This window comes from Argopecten irradians, chromosome 10 (assembly GCF_041381155.1).
Source record: "Argopecten irradians isolate NY chromosome 10, Ai_NY, whole genome shotgun sequence".
Taxonomy (NCBI): Eukaryota; Metazoa; Mollusca; class Bivalvia; order Pectinida; family Pectinidae; genus Argopecten; species Argopecten irradians.
Genome location: NC_091143.1, coordinates 19,171,351 through 19,186,389, shown reverse-complemented (window position 1 = coordinate 19,186,389; position 15,039 = coordinate 19,171,351). Strand labels below are relative to the sequence as shown.

Sequence of the window (15,039 nt, the reverse complement as noted above, 5' to 3'; positions counted from 1 at the left end):
CTCAAAATACAAATCCTTATTACCACTACGCTTGATAAGAGATCCTTTATTGAATGGAATGGTTATAAGGATATGTATTTTAATCAGATTGAAACACCGGATTCAGGAATTTGAAAGCTCTTCCTGTTTCCGACCTAATGATTAACATATATCGTATATGATGTTCCAGACTTTCCTGGCATGATGGAAAAGTTCTCCTTAATTCGTATGAAGCACAATGCATCATTCTTGTGAATCTTCAGTGACCATAGATGACACAGGTGGATTCTTTGACGACATAAATGAGGTCTGCAGTGAAGTTCCACTCTTTGCCAAATTTTGGAGCACTGTAGAACTTTTTTCTGGAGTCTTCAATGGTGTCTCCATGCATACACCAGATGTGAAAAACCAGCACCTTCAAGGGAGTGGGAAAAGTCAGTCCAGTAAAGACTCTACAGAAAATACAATAGTATGCTGCAAGTGCTTTCTATGCTTGGCGAAGAGTAAAACACTTTACATTTAAGACCTCGAGGATATCACCTGTGTCACCTATGGTCGCACGAGGGTTCATAAGTTTGATGAATATTCATGTTGTGTCTTCTTGTATAGTGGAACTGTTGGCCTTTTTATAGTGCTATATCACTGCCGCCGAAGACACCAAGCAACACACCCCACCCGATCACATTATACTGACAACGGGCGAAAGCAGTCGTCCCACTACTTGTACGCTGAGCGCTAAGCAGGAGCAGAAACTACCACTTTCATAGACTTTGGTGTGTCTCGGCCAGGGGACAAACCCAGAGCCTTCCGCACAGGGGCGAACGCTCAACTCAAGGCCAAAAGTGAGAGAAAAAATAATATCCATAATTTAGTCGCCTTTTACGATCATACAATAGGGGCAGCAGGTTCATTTGTTTGTTTTATTAACGTGCTATTAACAGCTATGGTCATGTAAGGACGGCCTCCCATGTATGCGGTGTGTTGCGTGTATGTTGTGCGAGGTGAGTGTACTGGGAGACTGCGGTATGTTCGTGTTGTGTCTTCTTGTATAGTGGAACTATTGCCCTTTTTATAGTGCTATATCACTGAAGCATGCCGCCGAAGACACCAAGCAACACACCCCACCCGGTCACATTATACTGACAACGGGCAAACCAGTCGTCCCACTCCCTGTATGCTGAACGCTAAGCAGGAGCAGAAACTACCACTTTTATAGACTTTGGTGTGTCTCGGCCAGGGGACAGAACCCAGAGCCTTCCTCACAGGGGCGAACGCTCAACTCAAGGCCAAAAGTGAGGCGGTGCCAAGGGAGGCATTAGGAAAGATAAAGTCAGTTAGGAAGAAGAGAAAAGAAAAGATCCTAAATTTAGTCGCCTTTTACGATCATGCAATAGGGGCAGCAGGTACAATTCTAACGCCCTACCTGCAGGGCCACAGCAGGTTCAATTCTAACGCCTTATCTGCAGGGCCAATTTCCTGTCGGAGAAGCTCCCACGTCCCTGAACCCGTTGTTCCTAATTCGAACCCTGGCCATGGATGGGTCATGAAAGATGACAGGCTAGAGCAACACTGGTAATTTACTGTCACATCAGCTCATCGACATCTAAGACGACGCTCTCCCTTTCGACGAATTGGATACTGATATCTCGATTACTCTGATCCGGACTGCATGTACCAGTTACCAGACATGCCAAGTCACTTCAGTGGATAGAGCAGTGAGCGGAGAAAGCACACACGATAATAATTATTATCATTGAGAACTTGGGAAAGAAATGTGTGACACTGTAGCAACAACCTGACATTTTGCTTATGCTATTTATAGGAAATAAACAATGGATATGCTTATTTCCAAAGAACCCAAAATTTTGGAAACTGTTAATGATACTAACGGAAACAGACATAAATTTACATTTGTTACGCTATCAGTTGATGTTGTGCTGTAATGATTATTTTTGAGACGCTGCTAGTCAAACATGAAAATGGATTATGTTAGAAAATTTTGGAAACTGTGACTTGTACCACCTTCTGTCAAATTTACATATATTTTTTCTACTAATAAATTGTCAATAGCCAATGTTCTATTTAAGGAAATTATAATACACCAGGAAACTGCAGTGTCAGCGGTTTGGAGTTTTAAAATTAACAAGCATATGGCCATTATACGCGCCCGGTGATGTTTTGTAAACCTCATGATGGTGTAATAGTGATTCTCTTTTGCATCTCTATATATTTTGTTTTATTGATTGATAGATGCCGGCCAAATAACTTAATTTCTTTTTTTTTATTTTCTGTGTACAATTCACTACTTATATTAATCCTGATATGTATTTGTGGTTATAATAAAATATCATTTGACTATTTCGGTTGAAAAATGTCAATTCTAGCGAAATTCGAGATGGTACCAATCTTAATGACGTCATAATGACGTCCATCCCAACTTATGCAATGTTAACATTTTCATTTAAGATCAGTGGGTCATAAGGGTTCAGAAAATATTGGTTCGGAGGTTCTTTTTTTTAAGTGGGGGTGATGCATGCGAGACCTTCCTAGCCCACTTCCTAAGGTAGGAAGAAGAGAAAGATAATATCCTAAATTTAGTCGCCTTGTACGATGATGCAATATGCAGAAGGAACAATTCTAACGCCCTACCTGCGTCTATCTTGATACCGTTTTTGCCTTGAGTTAAACGATAGCAATATATAAATGGGAAAAGTGCTGATAAAGCCTCCCAAAACATTCAGACCTTACACATGCAATACATTGCATATAAAGGAGTTCGTTCTAAAAACAACAAATCAACTAACTTTAAAGATCGAAACATGACCAAGCCTGTGAATGTGGCTAGTAAAGTGAAGTACACATTCACGTGAGAAAAATTATCAGCATAATACAAAGACACACTTGTTGAAATATGGATTATTTGACGTCTCAATCAAACCTTAGCTAAACCTTATCCCATTGTGTCCAGTGTTTAAGAATTATAAAGAGATTTGCGTAATAATTAAACGTATATAACTAGAAAGTAATTATATGCCATGTGCATGTAATATGCTGTGTGTTGTAGTTCTATCTTTGATGCCGAGATTCAAAAGTTTGTTAACTTGTTGTGCCATAACTTGCCTGTTATCTCAGAATATTTATGTACACGCTTCATGCTCCAGACTTGAAAGCGACATGGTATATTTGTATAATTTCCTATATAAATGAAATCAACCAACAACATATCTTTTAGTCTATAGAAGTTCAAGGGTTCAAAACATTTGATTTCCTCTTCATACTAACTCAGATCCTCCACGGGGTTCTGTTCTAGGGGCAGTACTATACGTGATACGTCTATAGAGAACAGCACAGAACATATTTTACCATAACGATGTAAGCTGATTAAGATGTGAAAAGGATAACAGAAAGGGCAAGGTCATCAAGAAATATATGTAATTATAGGTATAATCCTAGTCCATCATAACATGAGAAGAGATTGTTTGTAACCGTATCATCATAGTTATATATGTACGGACATCAAGTTACATGTTTTCCCCATATAATATTTCACTTTATATATGATTAAATAGTATGGAACACAACGGTATGTTCCGGGTAACACGATATCCGCATAAACGTATGTCTGTAGGATATTGATTATTTCAAAAAGTAAATATGAGGAAAAGACGTCATCCTAACCAAAGTGGCTAGTACTACATTTAACCCATATACAGGGTTGTTCAGTGTTATTGTTCAGTGTTTTATCAATATGATAATATTAGATATGCTCCGATTTTCCACTATGCTCATTGGGTAATACATGACCTGGTGTGATTCGACTTATAGCATATTATGGTTTCGATAGTTACACTAAATTTATTACACACACTAAGTTAAGATTCCTTTTGAGAACTTGCCCCCATGTTGAGTTTATCAGGGTGACGTCCTATGGCCGTCATTTTTCTTGTAATTTACATGCTAATCAGACTGACAATACTTTTGAAATATAGAAATTAATGACCTTTGATTAGATCCATATACACCTAAACAAAGGTCCGTACTGGATAAAATATTGGTGAAGATAATAAGGTATACGATTTTAATAATGATTGTACCCGGTAGTTTTACTTTAAACTTAAAAAATATATTGATTCTCATTCGTAAATGGTTAAACATTGCTTGGAATGTCTATGTCATGGCTATGATCAGAGTTTACTAATACAGCTATTATTAATCATATTCTTCGAAAAAGTCTGAAAGTATTTTTTAAAACCTTAAGCAGTCGAACAACACATCGTTGGTAATGAATAATGCTACAATGTTCTTCTCATCAGGCGTGTCATGTGTATTGCACGTGCTGGACAACAACGTGTTCCCTGGTGCACTTGTACTACTGTATTACACGAAGGCTTCTATAATTATACTAGTACTACTGTACTATGAGAAGTGACGAAGCATGCCAGATGTCCATAACTGATAATCAATAGTCAATAGCCTGTGATACATATCTATAGTCTATCTATATTATGTTTCAGTCGGAATCTTATTGAAACTCATCATAAGTCTCATTTTAAGTTTGCTTTCCAATCATGAGGAGGTCAGTGTGAGTAAATAACAAATACTGAATACATCGGTAGATAAAATCAATATCTCAATATCTCAATACCATATTAAACCATATTATGTAAAAAAAAAACAAACAAACAAACAATGCCTCGATGAGAATTTGATTTTATATGCGGTTCAGATTTATTGCTTAGTAGGTCAGCTATATAAAACAAGTACTATAGAATGCATACAAACGTTTTATAATGATTTGCATAATCATTACTTTGCTCAATTTGAAGTAATAGGCACCAATTGTAGCTCTAAAGACGACACCATTTTCTGTCTAAAAGTCTATTGAGCTACAATATTGCTGCTACAATAGTACATGAATCAGTATTTATACATACAACATATTATAAAACGTACTCAAGTTATTTTATATTAATAAATCGATTTTACAAATCAACAATGCGTTACACAAGGTTACGACTGCATTTGATGGTCACGCATGAATTGATCACAAATTTTATTATTTTCTGGTTCGTTAAATTTTTTAACTATCTAAGAATAAAGACTTTAAATTTACCGACAAGCTTACTTTTAAATAGTACCTAGCCTGTCCTTTGCTCTACACACAAATGTGTTAGGTCAAACAACGCGATTCGATCGTTTTTGTTTCCCACGATCGCAAAGCAAAACACTACACAGACTACAGTTAAACAATATGTCTTACCTATTGTCTTACACTGCATTCACTGTATATATATTTATTGGCAAAGATAAAATTTGTATATTTATTAATAGTATCTCATGAAGAAAGCTGTCTATGGTAATCTATTTACTATACATACCTATAAATACGTGTATCAACATGCCGTACGCGGTCGGGAAGAAAGCCAGCAGGATGATAGGTACTTGGATCAGCTGATAACGACCCCATGGTCGGAGTACCCGCCATACGTCATCAACAATAACACAAGAGGACGATTTAGGGTAGTCTTCCGGTGATTGATCGGTGCTCTCCATTTGTATACACTTCTACATCCTACCAACACCAGGAATACTATGCGTTTATGTGTTGTTACAAACAGTTGGTGTAAACCGGCGTAGGCCGCTTCATATTTTGCTGCGCACGATAGACAGAGCGAAACCGATACGGATCGCCAAGCGTGTATTTTTCATACATAGTAATGAATGATAATGCTGACCATGCAGGTATAGCAAGTAGTTATTTACACACGGAGCATTATCATCCCGGTAGATACCAAAGTTATTTAGGGTATCTGATGAATTATATAAGACAGCGTGTATGTTTAATATACTAGCTAATTATGTCTTATAACAAAAAAACAGGTTTATAAGATATATTCTTTATCATAATTAATAAACACAGTTTTATTAAAAGCATCATCGGCCCTGCAGTAAGGGCGTAATGTACTGTCCCTATTACCGTAAAACGACTAAATTTAGAATCTTGTCTTCTTTCCTAATAACTTCATTCCTAATACGTCTCCCTTGACATCTCCTCATTTTTGGCCTTCGGATGCTCCTGTGAGATAAGCTCTGTATTCTGTCCCATGCCCGAGACACACCTTAGTTTACAAAAGTGGTAGTTTCTGCTCCTGCTTAGAGCTTATCATAAAAGGTATGGTATTTATTGTATGGTTGTGAAGTTTGGGGTTTTACTGATCTCAAAGTAATTGAACGTATACATTTGAAATTTTGCAAATTATTACATGGATCAAAAGCCGGTACTTCTAATTGTATGGTATACGGGGAGTACTTGGTATAACACTAGAATAATTTCATACTGGTCACAGTTGACCCATTCTAAAAGTACAGAAGTAAATTTAATGTCATTTTATACAGACTTCTTTGTTACATTCACCACCTTGAAGATTAGCCTGTTACATATGTATGTTTTGTAAAATTTATGCTCAATAAGTGCGGGATGAGCTACTTGTGAAATAATCAATTTAACTCTGGTTATAATCCATTATGGTTATAACGTATCATCAAATTGAGATTACATGGCCATTGCTTACAGAACTGGGAGAGTGATGTGAATAACTCCTCTAAATCTATATGTCATAGAATTTTTAATAATACACATAATTTTGAAAATTATTTAGATATCTTAGATGATAGAGACAGAATAACATTATGCAAATTTTGTACAACCAACCATAAATTTATTGTTGATGCAGGCCGATGACAACATATTGTATACGATGACAAAAAACGTCAACATTGTAACAGTCAGTAAATTGGCGATGAATTCCATTATTTATTAGAATGTAGTACCTTATCCGCCCTAACAACTATTTTTATTGAGCGATATTTTTTGCTACGACCAAATGCTATAAAGTTTGATGAACTTATGAACTCTACCAACATAAAAACACTGAAGAAATTGTGTACTTTTACTAGGATAATTAACAATATTATTTGTTATCTTTAGCTATGTTATTCATGTAAACAACTTCTGTATACCGTTTTCGAATACTAAAGATTGTATATGATATTGTAAATATGTTTCCTCTCTGTATTTATAATGAAAAAAAATGAGAATTTAATGAGTGGTTCGCTCGTTACTAGTATAATGAGACCGATTGGGGCGGCATGCTTCAGTGTTTAAAAAGTGCAAGATTTCAATTATACAAGAAGACAACACGATTAAACCTTAGTCTCCCAGGACATGCATCTGGCACTTCACACACGCAAGACATCATATGCACGTTGGATCGTCTACGATGTCTCCGACATGTACACTTTGTTACTTGTCGTGAGACATAATCGTATTTTCAATTATCTCAAAGAAATCGGCATTGTAGACATAATATGAACATCTTATCATCTTTAGTTCTTACTTGCCTTTTTCGTATCGTGATCTTTAAGATGCAATTATTGTTTATATCCTGATATTAATGCATGACTTCAATTTGCATTAAGCTGTTTACAAAACACAGTATATAGAGAAACATTTACGACATTCAATAAATGCGACATAGATTTTTTTCTCATATTTTTAATCAATCATATACAATATCAATAATATTACAACATTGATATATCAATACATGTCCAAATCCAAATACTATGTATTCAGCTATTTGCATATATGATTACTACAGTACTGTATTTATGAACTTACAGATTCATACAATCACGTGGAAGTCTTAATTCATGCGGAAAAATATATTGTGCTTAATTTCCTAATATATTCGATCCATAATAAAATCCCATATTTCTAATTGGTTCTTTAGCAATCTTTCCTACATAGGCAGGGTCACAGTAGTTGAAGTCTTAAGCATTGCCAATTTGGATACAAACTTTTACTGTACTTCAAGATCCACCAGGAAATATTTTAAAGAGAAGCTTAAGTGGAGAGGCAAAATTGATACTCGTAGAGTTAATAATAGACTTTATTTAAACTTGATTACATATTGAGCTTAGCAGCTCATGTTAGATATGGTTAAAGTTATATGTACCGTAACTGGGCATTAATTTTGACATGCTATTTTTTCATCATTTATTTATTAAAAACCATAAGGTTTGATGAATAAAGCTGTAAAAACCATTCAAATGGCTTCAGATGACTTATAAACATTAGTTATAACACAGAAATTTTGTACTGAAAAATTGTTGTTTTTATGCCTTAAATATGTTTAAATGAAAACATACCTGCAGAAGTCACTTTATGATTAATAAAAACATTGTAAAAATGTGTAATGAAATTGTAGACCACAATTTGGCTTTATGGTCTCACCGTATGTACTCATTTCACTTCAATATTGATGTAAATAAATGATTTTTGGCAGTACTGCCAAAAATCATTTTCAGCTCTTGTTTGTACATGTAAAATTAAAACCTATGCATTGAAAGCACTGTAATTTTCAAAACGTTGGTAATTTATGGTGATGAATAACATATTAAAAGCTCATCTTGATTTGTGAGTATGAAAAATAGGGCACATATAACTTTAAGAAGTGTTTATTAGTAGCTGAGCGTATTAAAATTGAACAATATTTGACATCTTTTAATTGTACTTATTTATATAATAATCCTGGCTGTTGATACAGTAAGACGTAAATATAGTACTATAAACTAAATCAAAGCTGTGCGAAACCGCTATATTCGATAGGAGGATTTCTTTACTCATACTCATATCTGATTACATCAATATTACATATCCATTATAATTTTCAGTGTGAGGTATCCTTATATGCATATGTTTCATAAAGTATATATTATATATATTATATCAACGTTTACACAAGATATCTTATAAAGTATAATTTGGACGTATTTTGGATAAGCATTGCTTCATGAACAAATAATTAATTTTCATTTGTTTCTCATACTAAATCCGACATTTTGACTGGCAGATTCCTTTTCTTCATATACAATGAAGAAAAAATCCGGGAATGGCGCGAATAGCCGACGTTATCATGAGATCACAATAGAGACGTCGACTTTGTGTATTGATGTAGAAAAAACATGATCGATGGAATCGTACGTTTAAGCGTATTTTATTTTATCAAGTAGTCTAAAATTAATTATAAGCATTTATGTCACCATTTTTTAACTTCATCGGGGTATGAAATAAATTTCGTTTGCAAATTTTTGTGAGAATCCGCTGCGGATTTACTCAGTTTGCAAACAAAATTTATTTCATACCCCGATGAAGCTAAAACATTTCAAGGTTCAATGGTTTTCATTACCTTTGATTTATTAACGTCCTAATTACAGCATGGGTCATATAAGGACGGCCTGCCATGTATGCGGTGTGTATGAAGTGTGTGGTGCGTGTTTTGGAAGACTGCGGTATGTTCGTGTTGTGTCTTCTTGTATATTGAAATTATAGTGCTATATCACTGAAACATGCAACCGAAGACACCAAGCAACACACCCCATCCTGTCACATCATACTGAAAACGGACGAACCAGTCATCCTACTCCCTGAATATTGAGTACTAATTCGCAAGAGCAGAAACTACCACTTTTACAGATTTTGGTGTGTCTCGGCCAGGGGACAGAAACCTTCCTTACAAGGGCGAGAGCTCAACCAAGGGCCAAAAAAGAGGCGGTGTCAAGAGAGACGTTAGGGAGAAGAGGAAAGATAATATCCTAAATATGGTCGCCTTTTGCGATCATGCAATAGGAGAAGAAAGTACAATTCATTTCAGGTGTTAAAAATTACAACACGTCAAGGTATTTGCCATTACATGCTATGGATGACCGGAGGTAGCATGGTTCATTTGAGTAATGGATAGCTCAGGTAAACATTACGTTATACCAGACAAGGGTTCCACTGATTCAAAGCAACTGTGAAATGACTAGGCGACAATATTTAAATAGATGTGTATCCATGGTTACAATAATCAGTTGCTGTTATCTACTCATAAAGTGTTACCATGGATACTAATTATACATAGCGCTTACTTATTTATAGCTGGTGTTAGTAAACAAAGGCTGTTATACATACGTCTAACTGGTCTTTTCATATTAGAATGTGTAAGGATATTTGTTACACAGCCACAATGGATATTTAAGAGCTTTGATGACTAACTGTTAGAACGATGTGTAAACTGTAACGTTCCTCAAACAAATTAACAGACAGCAAAGTACACACAAGTGTTCATTCAAAATGCAAGTCGATGATCCTTAGGTATTAAGTGGTATTTGCTGCTCAGCATAACGGGAGTTTGACTAATGGGTTGCCCGTTGTCAGAACAATGTAATCGAGTGGAGTATGTTGCATGCTGTCTTTGACGGCATGCCTCAGTGATATAGCAATATAAAAGGGCAAGAACTCCACTATACACAACACGAATATACCACAGTCTCCCAAAATCACGCACCTCGCACTTTACACACGCAAGACACTACTTACACGAAAGGCCGTCCTTACATGACCTTGACTGTTAATAGGACGTTATTTTTTCTTTCTGGCCATTTTTCGATGACTGTGCTAGTCATTACTATGTCACACGCACTTGTTGGATAACAATGTCCTTACATAAAAAGGTTGTACTTGTTGGAACCCTGCGCAACAAGAGATTCCCTTTGGTGAGACAATCAACGTATCTCTATAGGGAAATTCATTGAAAATCGTTACTTGTAATCTGGAATACATTTTGATAGACTGTGCTTTAATGTGGATCTATTATCAAAGCACATCTTTACAGATCGTAAATGACAATTTATCTATGCATTCTAAGAATTCAATATATTTATTTTTTGGTCTTAAGGTCTTAAATAATATTAGGCCAAAAATATGTCTGTTTAGGGTTACATTGGCAAAAAATAGGGTCGGTCGGCGGGAGGACTTTTTTTGTCTTTCACTCTAAAATGATTGCCGGAACCGAAGATTGAGATCGAAATCCGGACTTTTTAAAAAAAAATCGTTGAAAAGTGGAAAAGAAATTAGGGTCGAGGGTAAAAAATTAGGGTCGGTCGGGTAACCCTAGACAGACATATTCTTTTTTTTTCCTTATAACAAAAATATTGTCCTGTGTTCAGATTTCTGCATTGACAATGGTGACAATCCAAACCCTCCTATGTGGAATTTTTTAGGGTACTAAATATTTAGAGTTATTACTTCCAATAAGATAAGCATAAATAGTTATTTGAAACGAAGATATTGTGACCGTATATACTGTTTCGGATACCGTGTCCGAAACGCTTTGTTGAATCACCAAGCCTCGCTGATTCCATTGCTATTGAAAACAAATAGAACTGATGACGAAACTTTGATAATGTATATCCTGCCTAAATGTTTACATATTTGGTAAAAGGAGTAACCTTTATGCACATTAAATCTTGTATTGGTAGTTTTGCTGACCTTTTCCTGCATACATCCGGTAACCGGAAGTACTGTGTAGTTTGTGGAATTTCCTCGACATATGTTGCACATCTTGACCCCTCTATCGATATCAGGTTTACAATGCCGGCTGTCAAAGGATAGTCGCCTGACGTATTGGTAAATCCTATAGCTTCCGTGACGACTTTGGTGGCTGTTTAACCCAGTCGTTATAATCCTCTATTGTCTGTGGAAGCTCCTTACCATTCGTTTCTGGTAACAACAATGCGAGGAGGGCGACAACGATACAACAGATCCCAAACACAACACCTGGACCCCAAATCACATAGGACGCCTAAAACACAACAGTAAATGTTACAAGAATACATCTGGTCCCCAAATAGTGTAGGACGCCTGAAACACAACAGTAAATGTTACAACAGAAGAAATAAAATATCCGGTCCCTACATCGCGTAGAACGCTTGAAACACAACGGCACATGTAACAACAAAAAACACATCTGGTCCCCAAATAGCGTAGGATGCCCGAAACACAACAGTAATTTGTTTCTAGGCCGGACTTCTTTTCACTTGCCTCGTAGAGCCCCCGGTGTACAAGGTTTAGGAACTTCGGTGTTCACGTTTAGAGACCCACACAAAAGAATCACTGATGTTTTACTTACGAATATGTTGGAATAAGGTGCTACCATCCCGCCTATACGAGCTGCTGCCGAACATAATCCCAAACCAACATTCCTGTCAATATCAAAAGAGCATTATAGACTGAAATATTCATGATTTTATATGTTTCTGTTTAAATACTCATAACCATCCTTTAGACATTATTTTCTCTTACCCCGGACAAGGATATCCAGTTTTAACAGTGTTAGATTGTTCTTTCTCCCATACTTCACAGGAATATCCCGTGGTTGCTAGGGAAAAGATATCTCTCTCTTACACAGGGGCGTGTAAGACAGCTTACACGCGCTAGACAATAACGTGACGTCATCAATACATGCGGTGTACCTGCGGCGCGCATTGTAGATGACGTCATCAATTTTGACGCATAACGACGTTCCTGCGATCATGGCGCGATGAAAAAGCTGGAAACCAATTTGAATTTCATCATTTTTTCTACTAAGTATGGGAGAAAAAGAATCAAACATGGGTCTATGAATTGGACAGGGATATTTCAACCCTCGTGAAGGATTTTGGCCGTCAACCCTCGGCAAGCCTCGGGTTGACCGGCCAAAATCTTTAACTCGGGTTGAGATATCCCTGTCCACTTCACAGACCCATGTAAGATTCTAATATGACTGAAGGCAAGGCCTTAAGGGATCAACCAACTAAATAAAAAAACCTTCGAAATGGCCCCTGTGTATACAAGATTGAGCCCAGGATAGAATTTTAACCCGGCCGCTGATTGGCTGGCTAATTATGGATTTCAAAAGTAAAAATGTTTTCTGACAGGTAATTATTCCTAGATAACCATAATATCAATTTGGAAATTCGTATTGAGATTTAGGTTCAAAATATCAATTTTGATAATGAATAGGTAAAAACATTAGAATTTCCGGATATTTTAGTGCAAAATGCGCCTGATTTCAATAAAGTTACCCTGGTTGGAGCAGAAGGACCCAAACTTTTTTTTCTATCTAGTGTTATATGAGAACCTAGACTTTAATTATAGAACACAATACCTAACTAATATTTCTTTGTTTTAATAATACAGTACAAAACTTTAACAAAGTTTAACACTGTGGTCTATGTAAAATCATTTAGTTGGTTGCTCTCTATAAGGGCGCCGCCAGATGTTTCAGTAAGCATAGTAAATTATGCAATGTTAAAAACTTCAATTTATGGAAATTAAGGAGCCGAATTTTTGGTTTATTTTTATCCATATATTCACACTCTATCTTTGTCCCAAAACCCCCATTTGAGAAGGAAACCCACATAAGAGAAGAAAGACACTTTTATTTCCATAACAGATATGCCGTTTTTGGTCAGGTGATTATATTGGACGGTAGTTTATCACTTGAACGCTTGCAAATAAAGAGCAACAGTACTGGGCCGTTTTCGCTTATTCGGAACAACCGGTTCGACCGTTTGTAAAAGTCATTATTTCAAGTATAAATCCTGACGGACCTGCAGTTTATGATACAGGCCTGTAGGGCTTTGTCAAGGCTCGTCTGAAAGCAATATAAAATCATCATAAACGAACAACTAGGTTCAACCAGTCAAATCGCATAATCGAAAACGGCCCTGGGCTTCTGCCGGATGAAGATTACGTTCGTCAGATCTTAAAAGCGTTTGAATCGCTTGATTATATAATGATTTGTGGTTTGTTTGTTTGATTAATTTACGTCCTATTAACAGCTATGGTCATGTAAGGACGGCCTCCCATGTATGCGGTGTGTTGCGTGTATGTTGTACGTTCGCCCCTGTGAGGAAGGCTCTGGGTTCTGTTCCCTGGCCGAGACACACCAAAGTCTTTAAAAGTGGTAGTTTCTGCTCCTGCTTAGCATACAGGGAGTGGGACGACTGATTTGCCCGTTGTCAGTATAATGTGACCGGGTGGGGTATGTTGCTTTGTGTCTTCGTCGGCATGCTTCAGTGATATAGCACTATAAAATGGGCAACAGTTCCACTATACAAGAAGACACAACATGAATACACCGCAGTCTCCCACAACACGCATCTCGCACAACATACACGCAACACACCGCATACATTGGAGGCCGTCCTTACATGACCATAGCTGTTAATAGGACGTTAATTAATCAAACAAACAAATTATTTTCATGTATGCGTTACCTTAGAATCTATCTCATCCTAGGGTAAAGACAAGCTACACGAGATTTTACTTTGATTACAACGCTAGCATTTAGATTCGATCTATGAACTTACCATGTTTGGAGGCATCACTAAGACTATAAAGTGTGAATTTTGTCTAGCTCGTCAAACATTTGTATACAGTAATTAATTGGATACTAGTAGTATCCATTATCTGGTTTGGCTTCTGAATAGTCGTATAATAAGATAACATTGTACCGGCTTTGTATCCATATTTGTTAAATGTCAACTTCCATAGCAGGTTAAGTCTCAATATTTATCTTAAGTCAGCAAGCTAGTCCCAAAAATTAAATAACATTTCACTCTGGTAAACTATAGTTTCTGTGATGTTCGCAATTCTTTTGTAAAAGAACATAATGTAATGTAGCCCTTTTTAGCTCGCCTATTCGAAGAATAGGGGGAGCTAATGTTGTCACCCCGGCGTCGGCGTCAGCGTTGGCGTCCCATTTCACGTTAAAGTTTCTGTTTCGTCAATTGTTTAAGCTTAAGTCATCATAAATGTTTATGATTTTATTTTCCTAATGTGTGTGGATGCTGAACGTGATATTACAACCAATTTGGGGTCCTTAAGGTTTTTTTTTTTAAGTCTGTTAATTTGTCATATTTCCATGCTAAAGTTTTTGATCAAGTTTCTATTTTGTCAATTGTTTAGCATACGTCATCATAAATGCTTATGATTTTATTTTCCTAATGTGTATGGATGCTGAACATGATAATACAACCAATTTGGGGCCCTTTAGGGAGTTTTTGAGTCTGTTTTTGTCATATTTCCATGTTTAAATAGTAAATATACTTGAACATCAACTTCTTCTGAATAGGCGAGCTTTGCTGTTCTCCAACAGCTCTTGTTTATCTGTACGAAAATACTTTTACGCG

General features: G+C 36.4%; 2 protein-coding genes across 5 annotated transcripts in view; both read right to left on the bottom strand.

Moving 5' to 3' along the window:
- LOC138333338 (organic anion transporter 3-like) overlaps positions 1 to 6,486 on the bottom strand; it is a 40,641-nt gene extending 34,155 nt beyond the window's left edge. Inside the window, exon 1 of one of the 3 annotated variants that reach the window (XM_069281653.1) lies at positions 5,358 to 6,486. In XM_069281653.1, coding sequence (XP_069137754.1) covers positions 5,358 to 5,532 — 175 coding nt within the window. In that variant the 5' untranslated portion in view covers positions 5,533 to 6,486. The remainder of the gene's footprint in view (positions 1 to 5,357) is intronic. The other 2 variants (XM_069281651.1, XM_069281654.1) reach the window with 2 other exon arrangements.
- A 278-nt stretch (positions 6,487 to 6,764) lies between these two features.
- LOC138333337 (organic cation transporter protein-like) overlaps positions 6,765 to 15,039 on the bottom strand; it is a 33,292-nt gene continuing 25,017 nt past the window's right edge. For both annotated transcript variants that reach the window (XM_069281650.1, XM_069281649.1), the window contains exons 9-10: positions 11,994 to 12,066; positions 6,765 to 11,666 (exon numbers count right to left, since the gene is read on the bottom strand). In XM_069281650.1, coding sequence (XP_069137751.1) covers positions 11,499 to 11,666; positions 11,994 to 12,066 — 241 coding nt within the window. In that variant the 3' untranslated portion in view covers positions 6,765 to 11,498. The remainder of the gene's footprint in view (positions 11,667 to 11,993; positions 12,067 to 15,039) is intronic.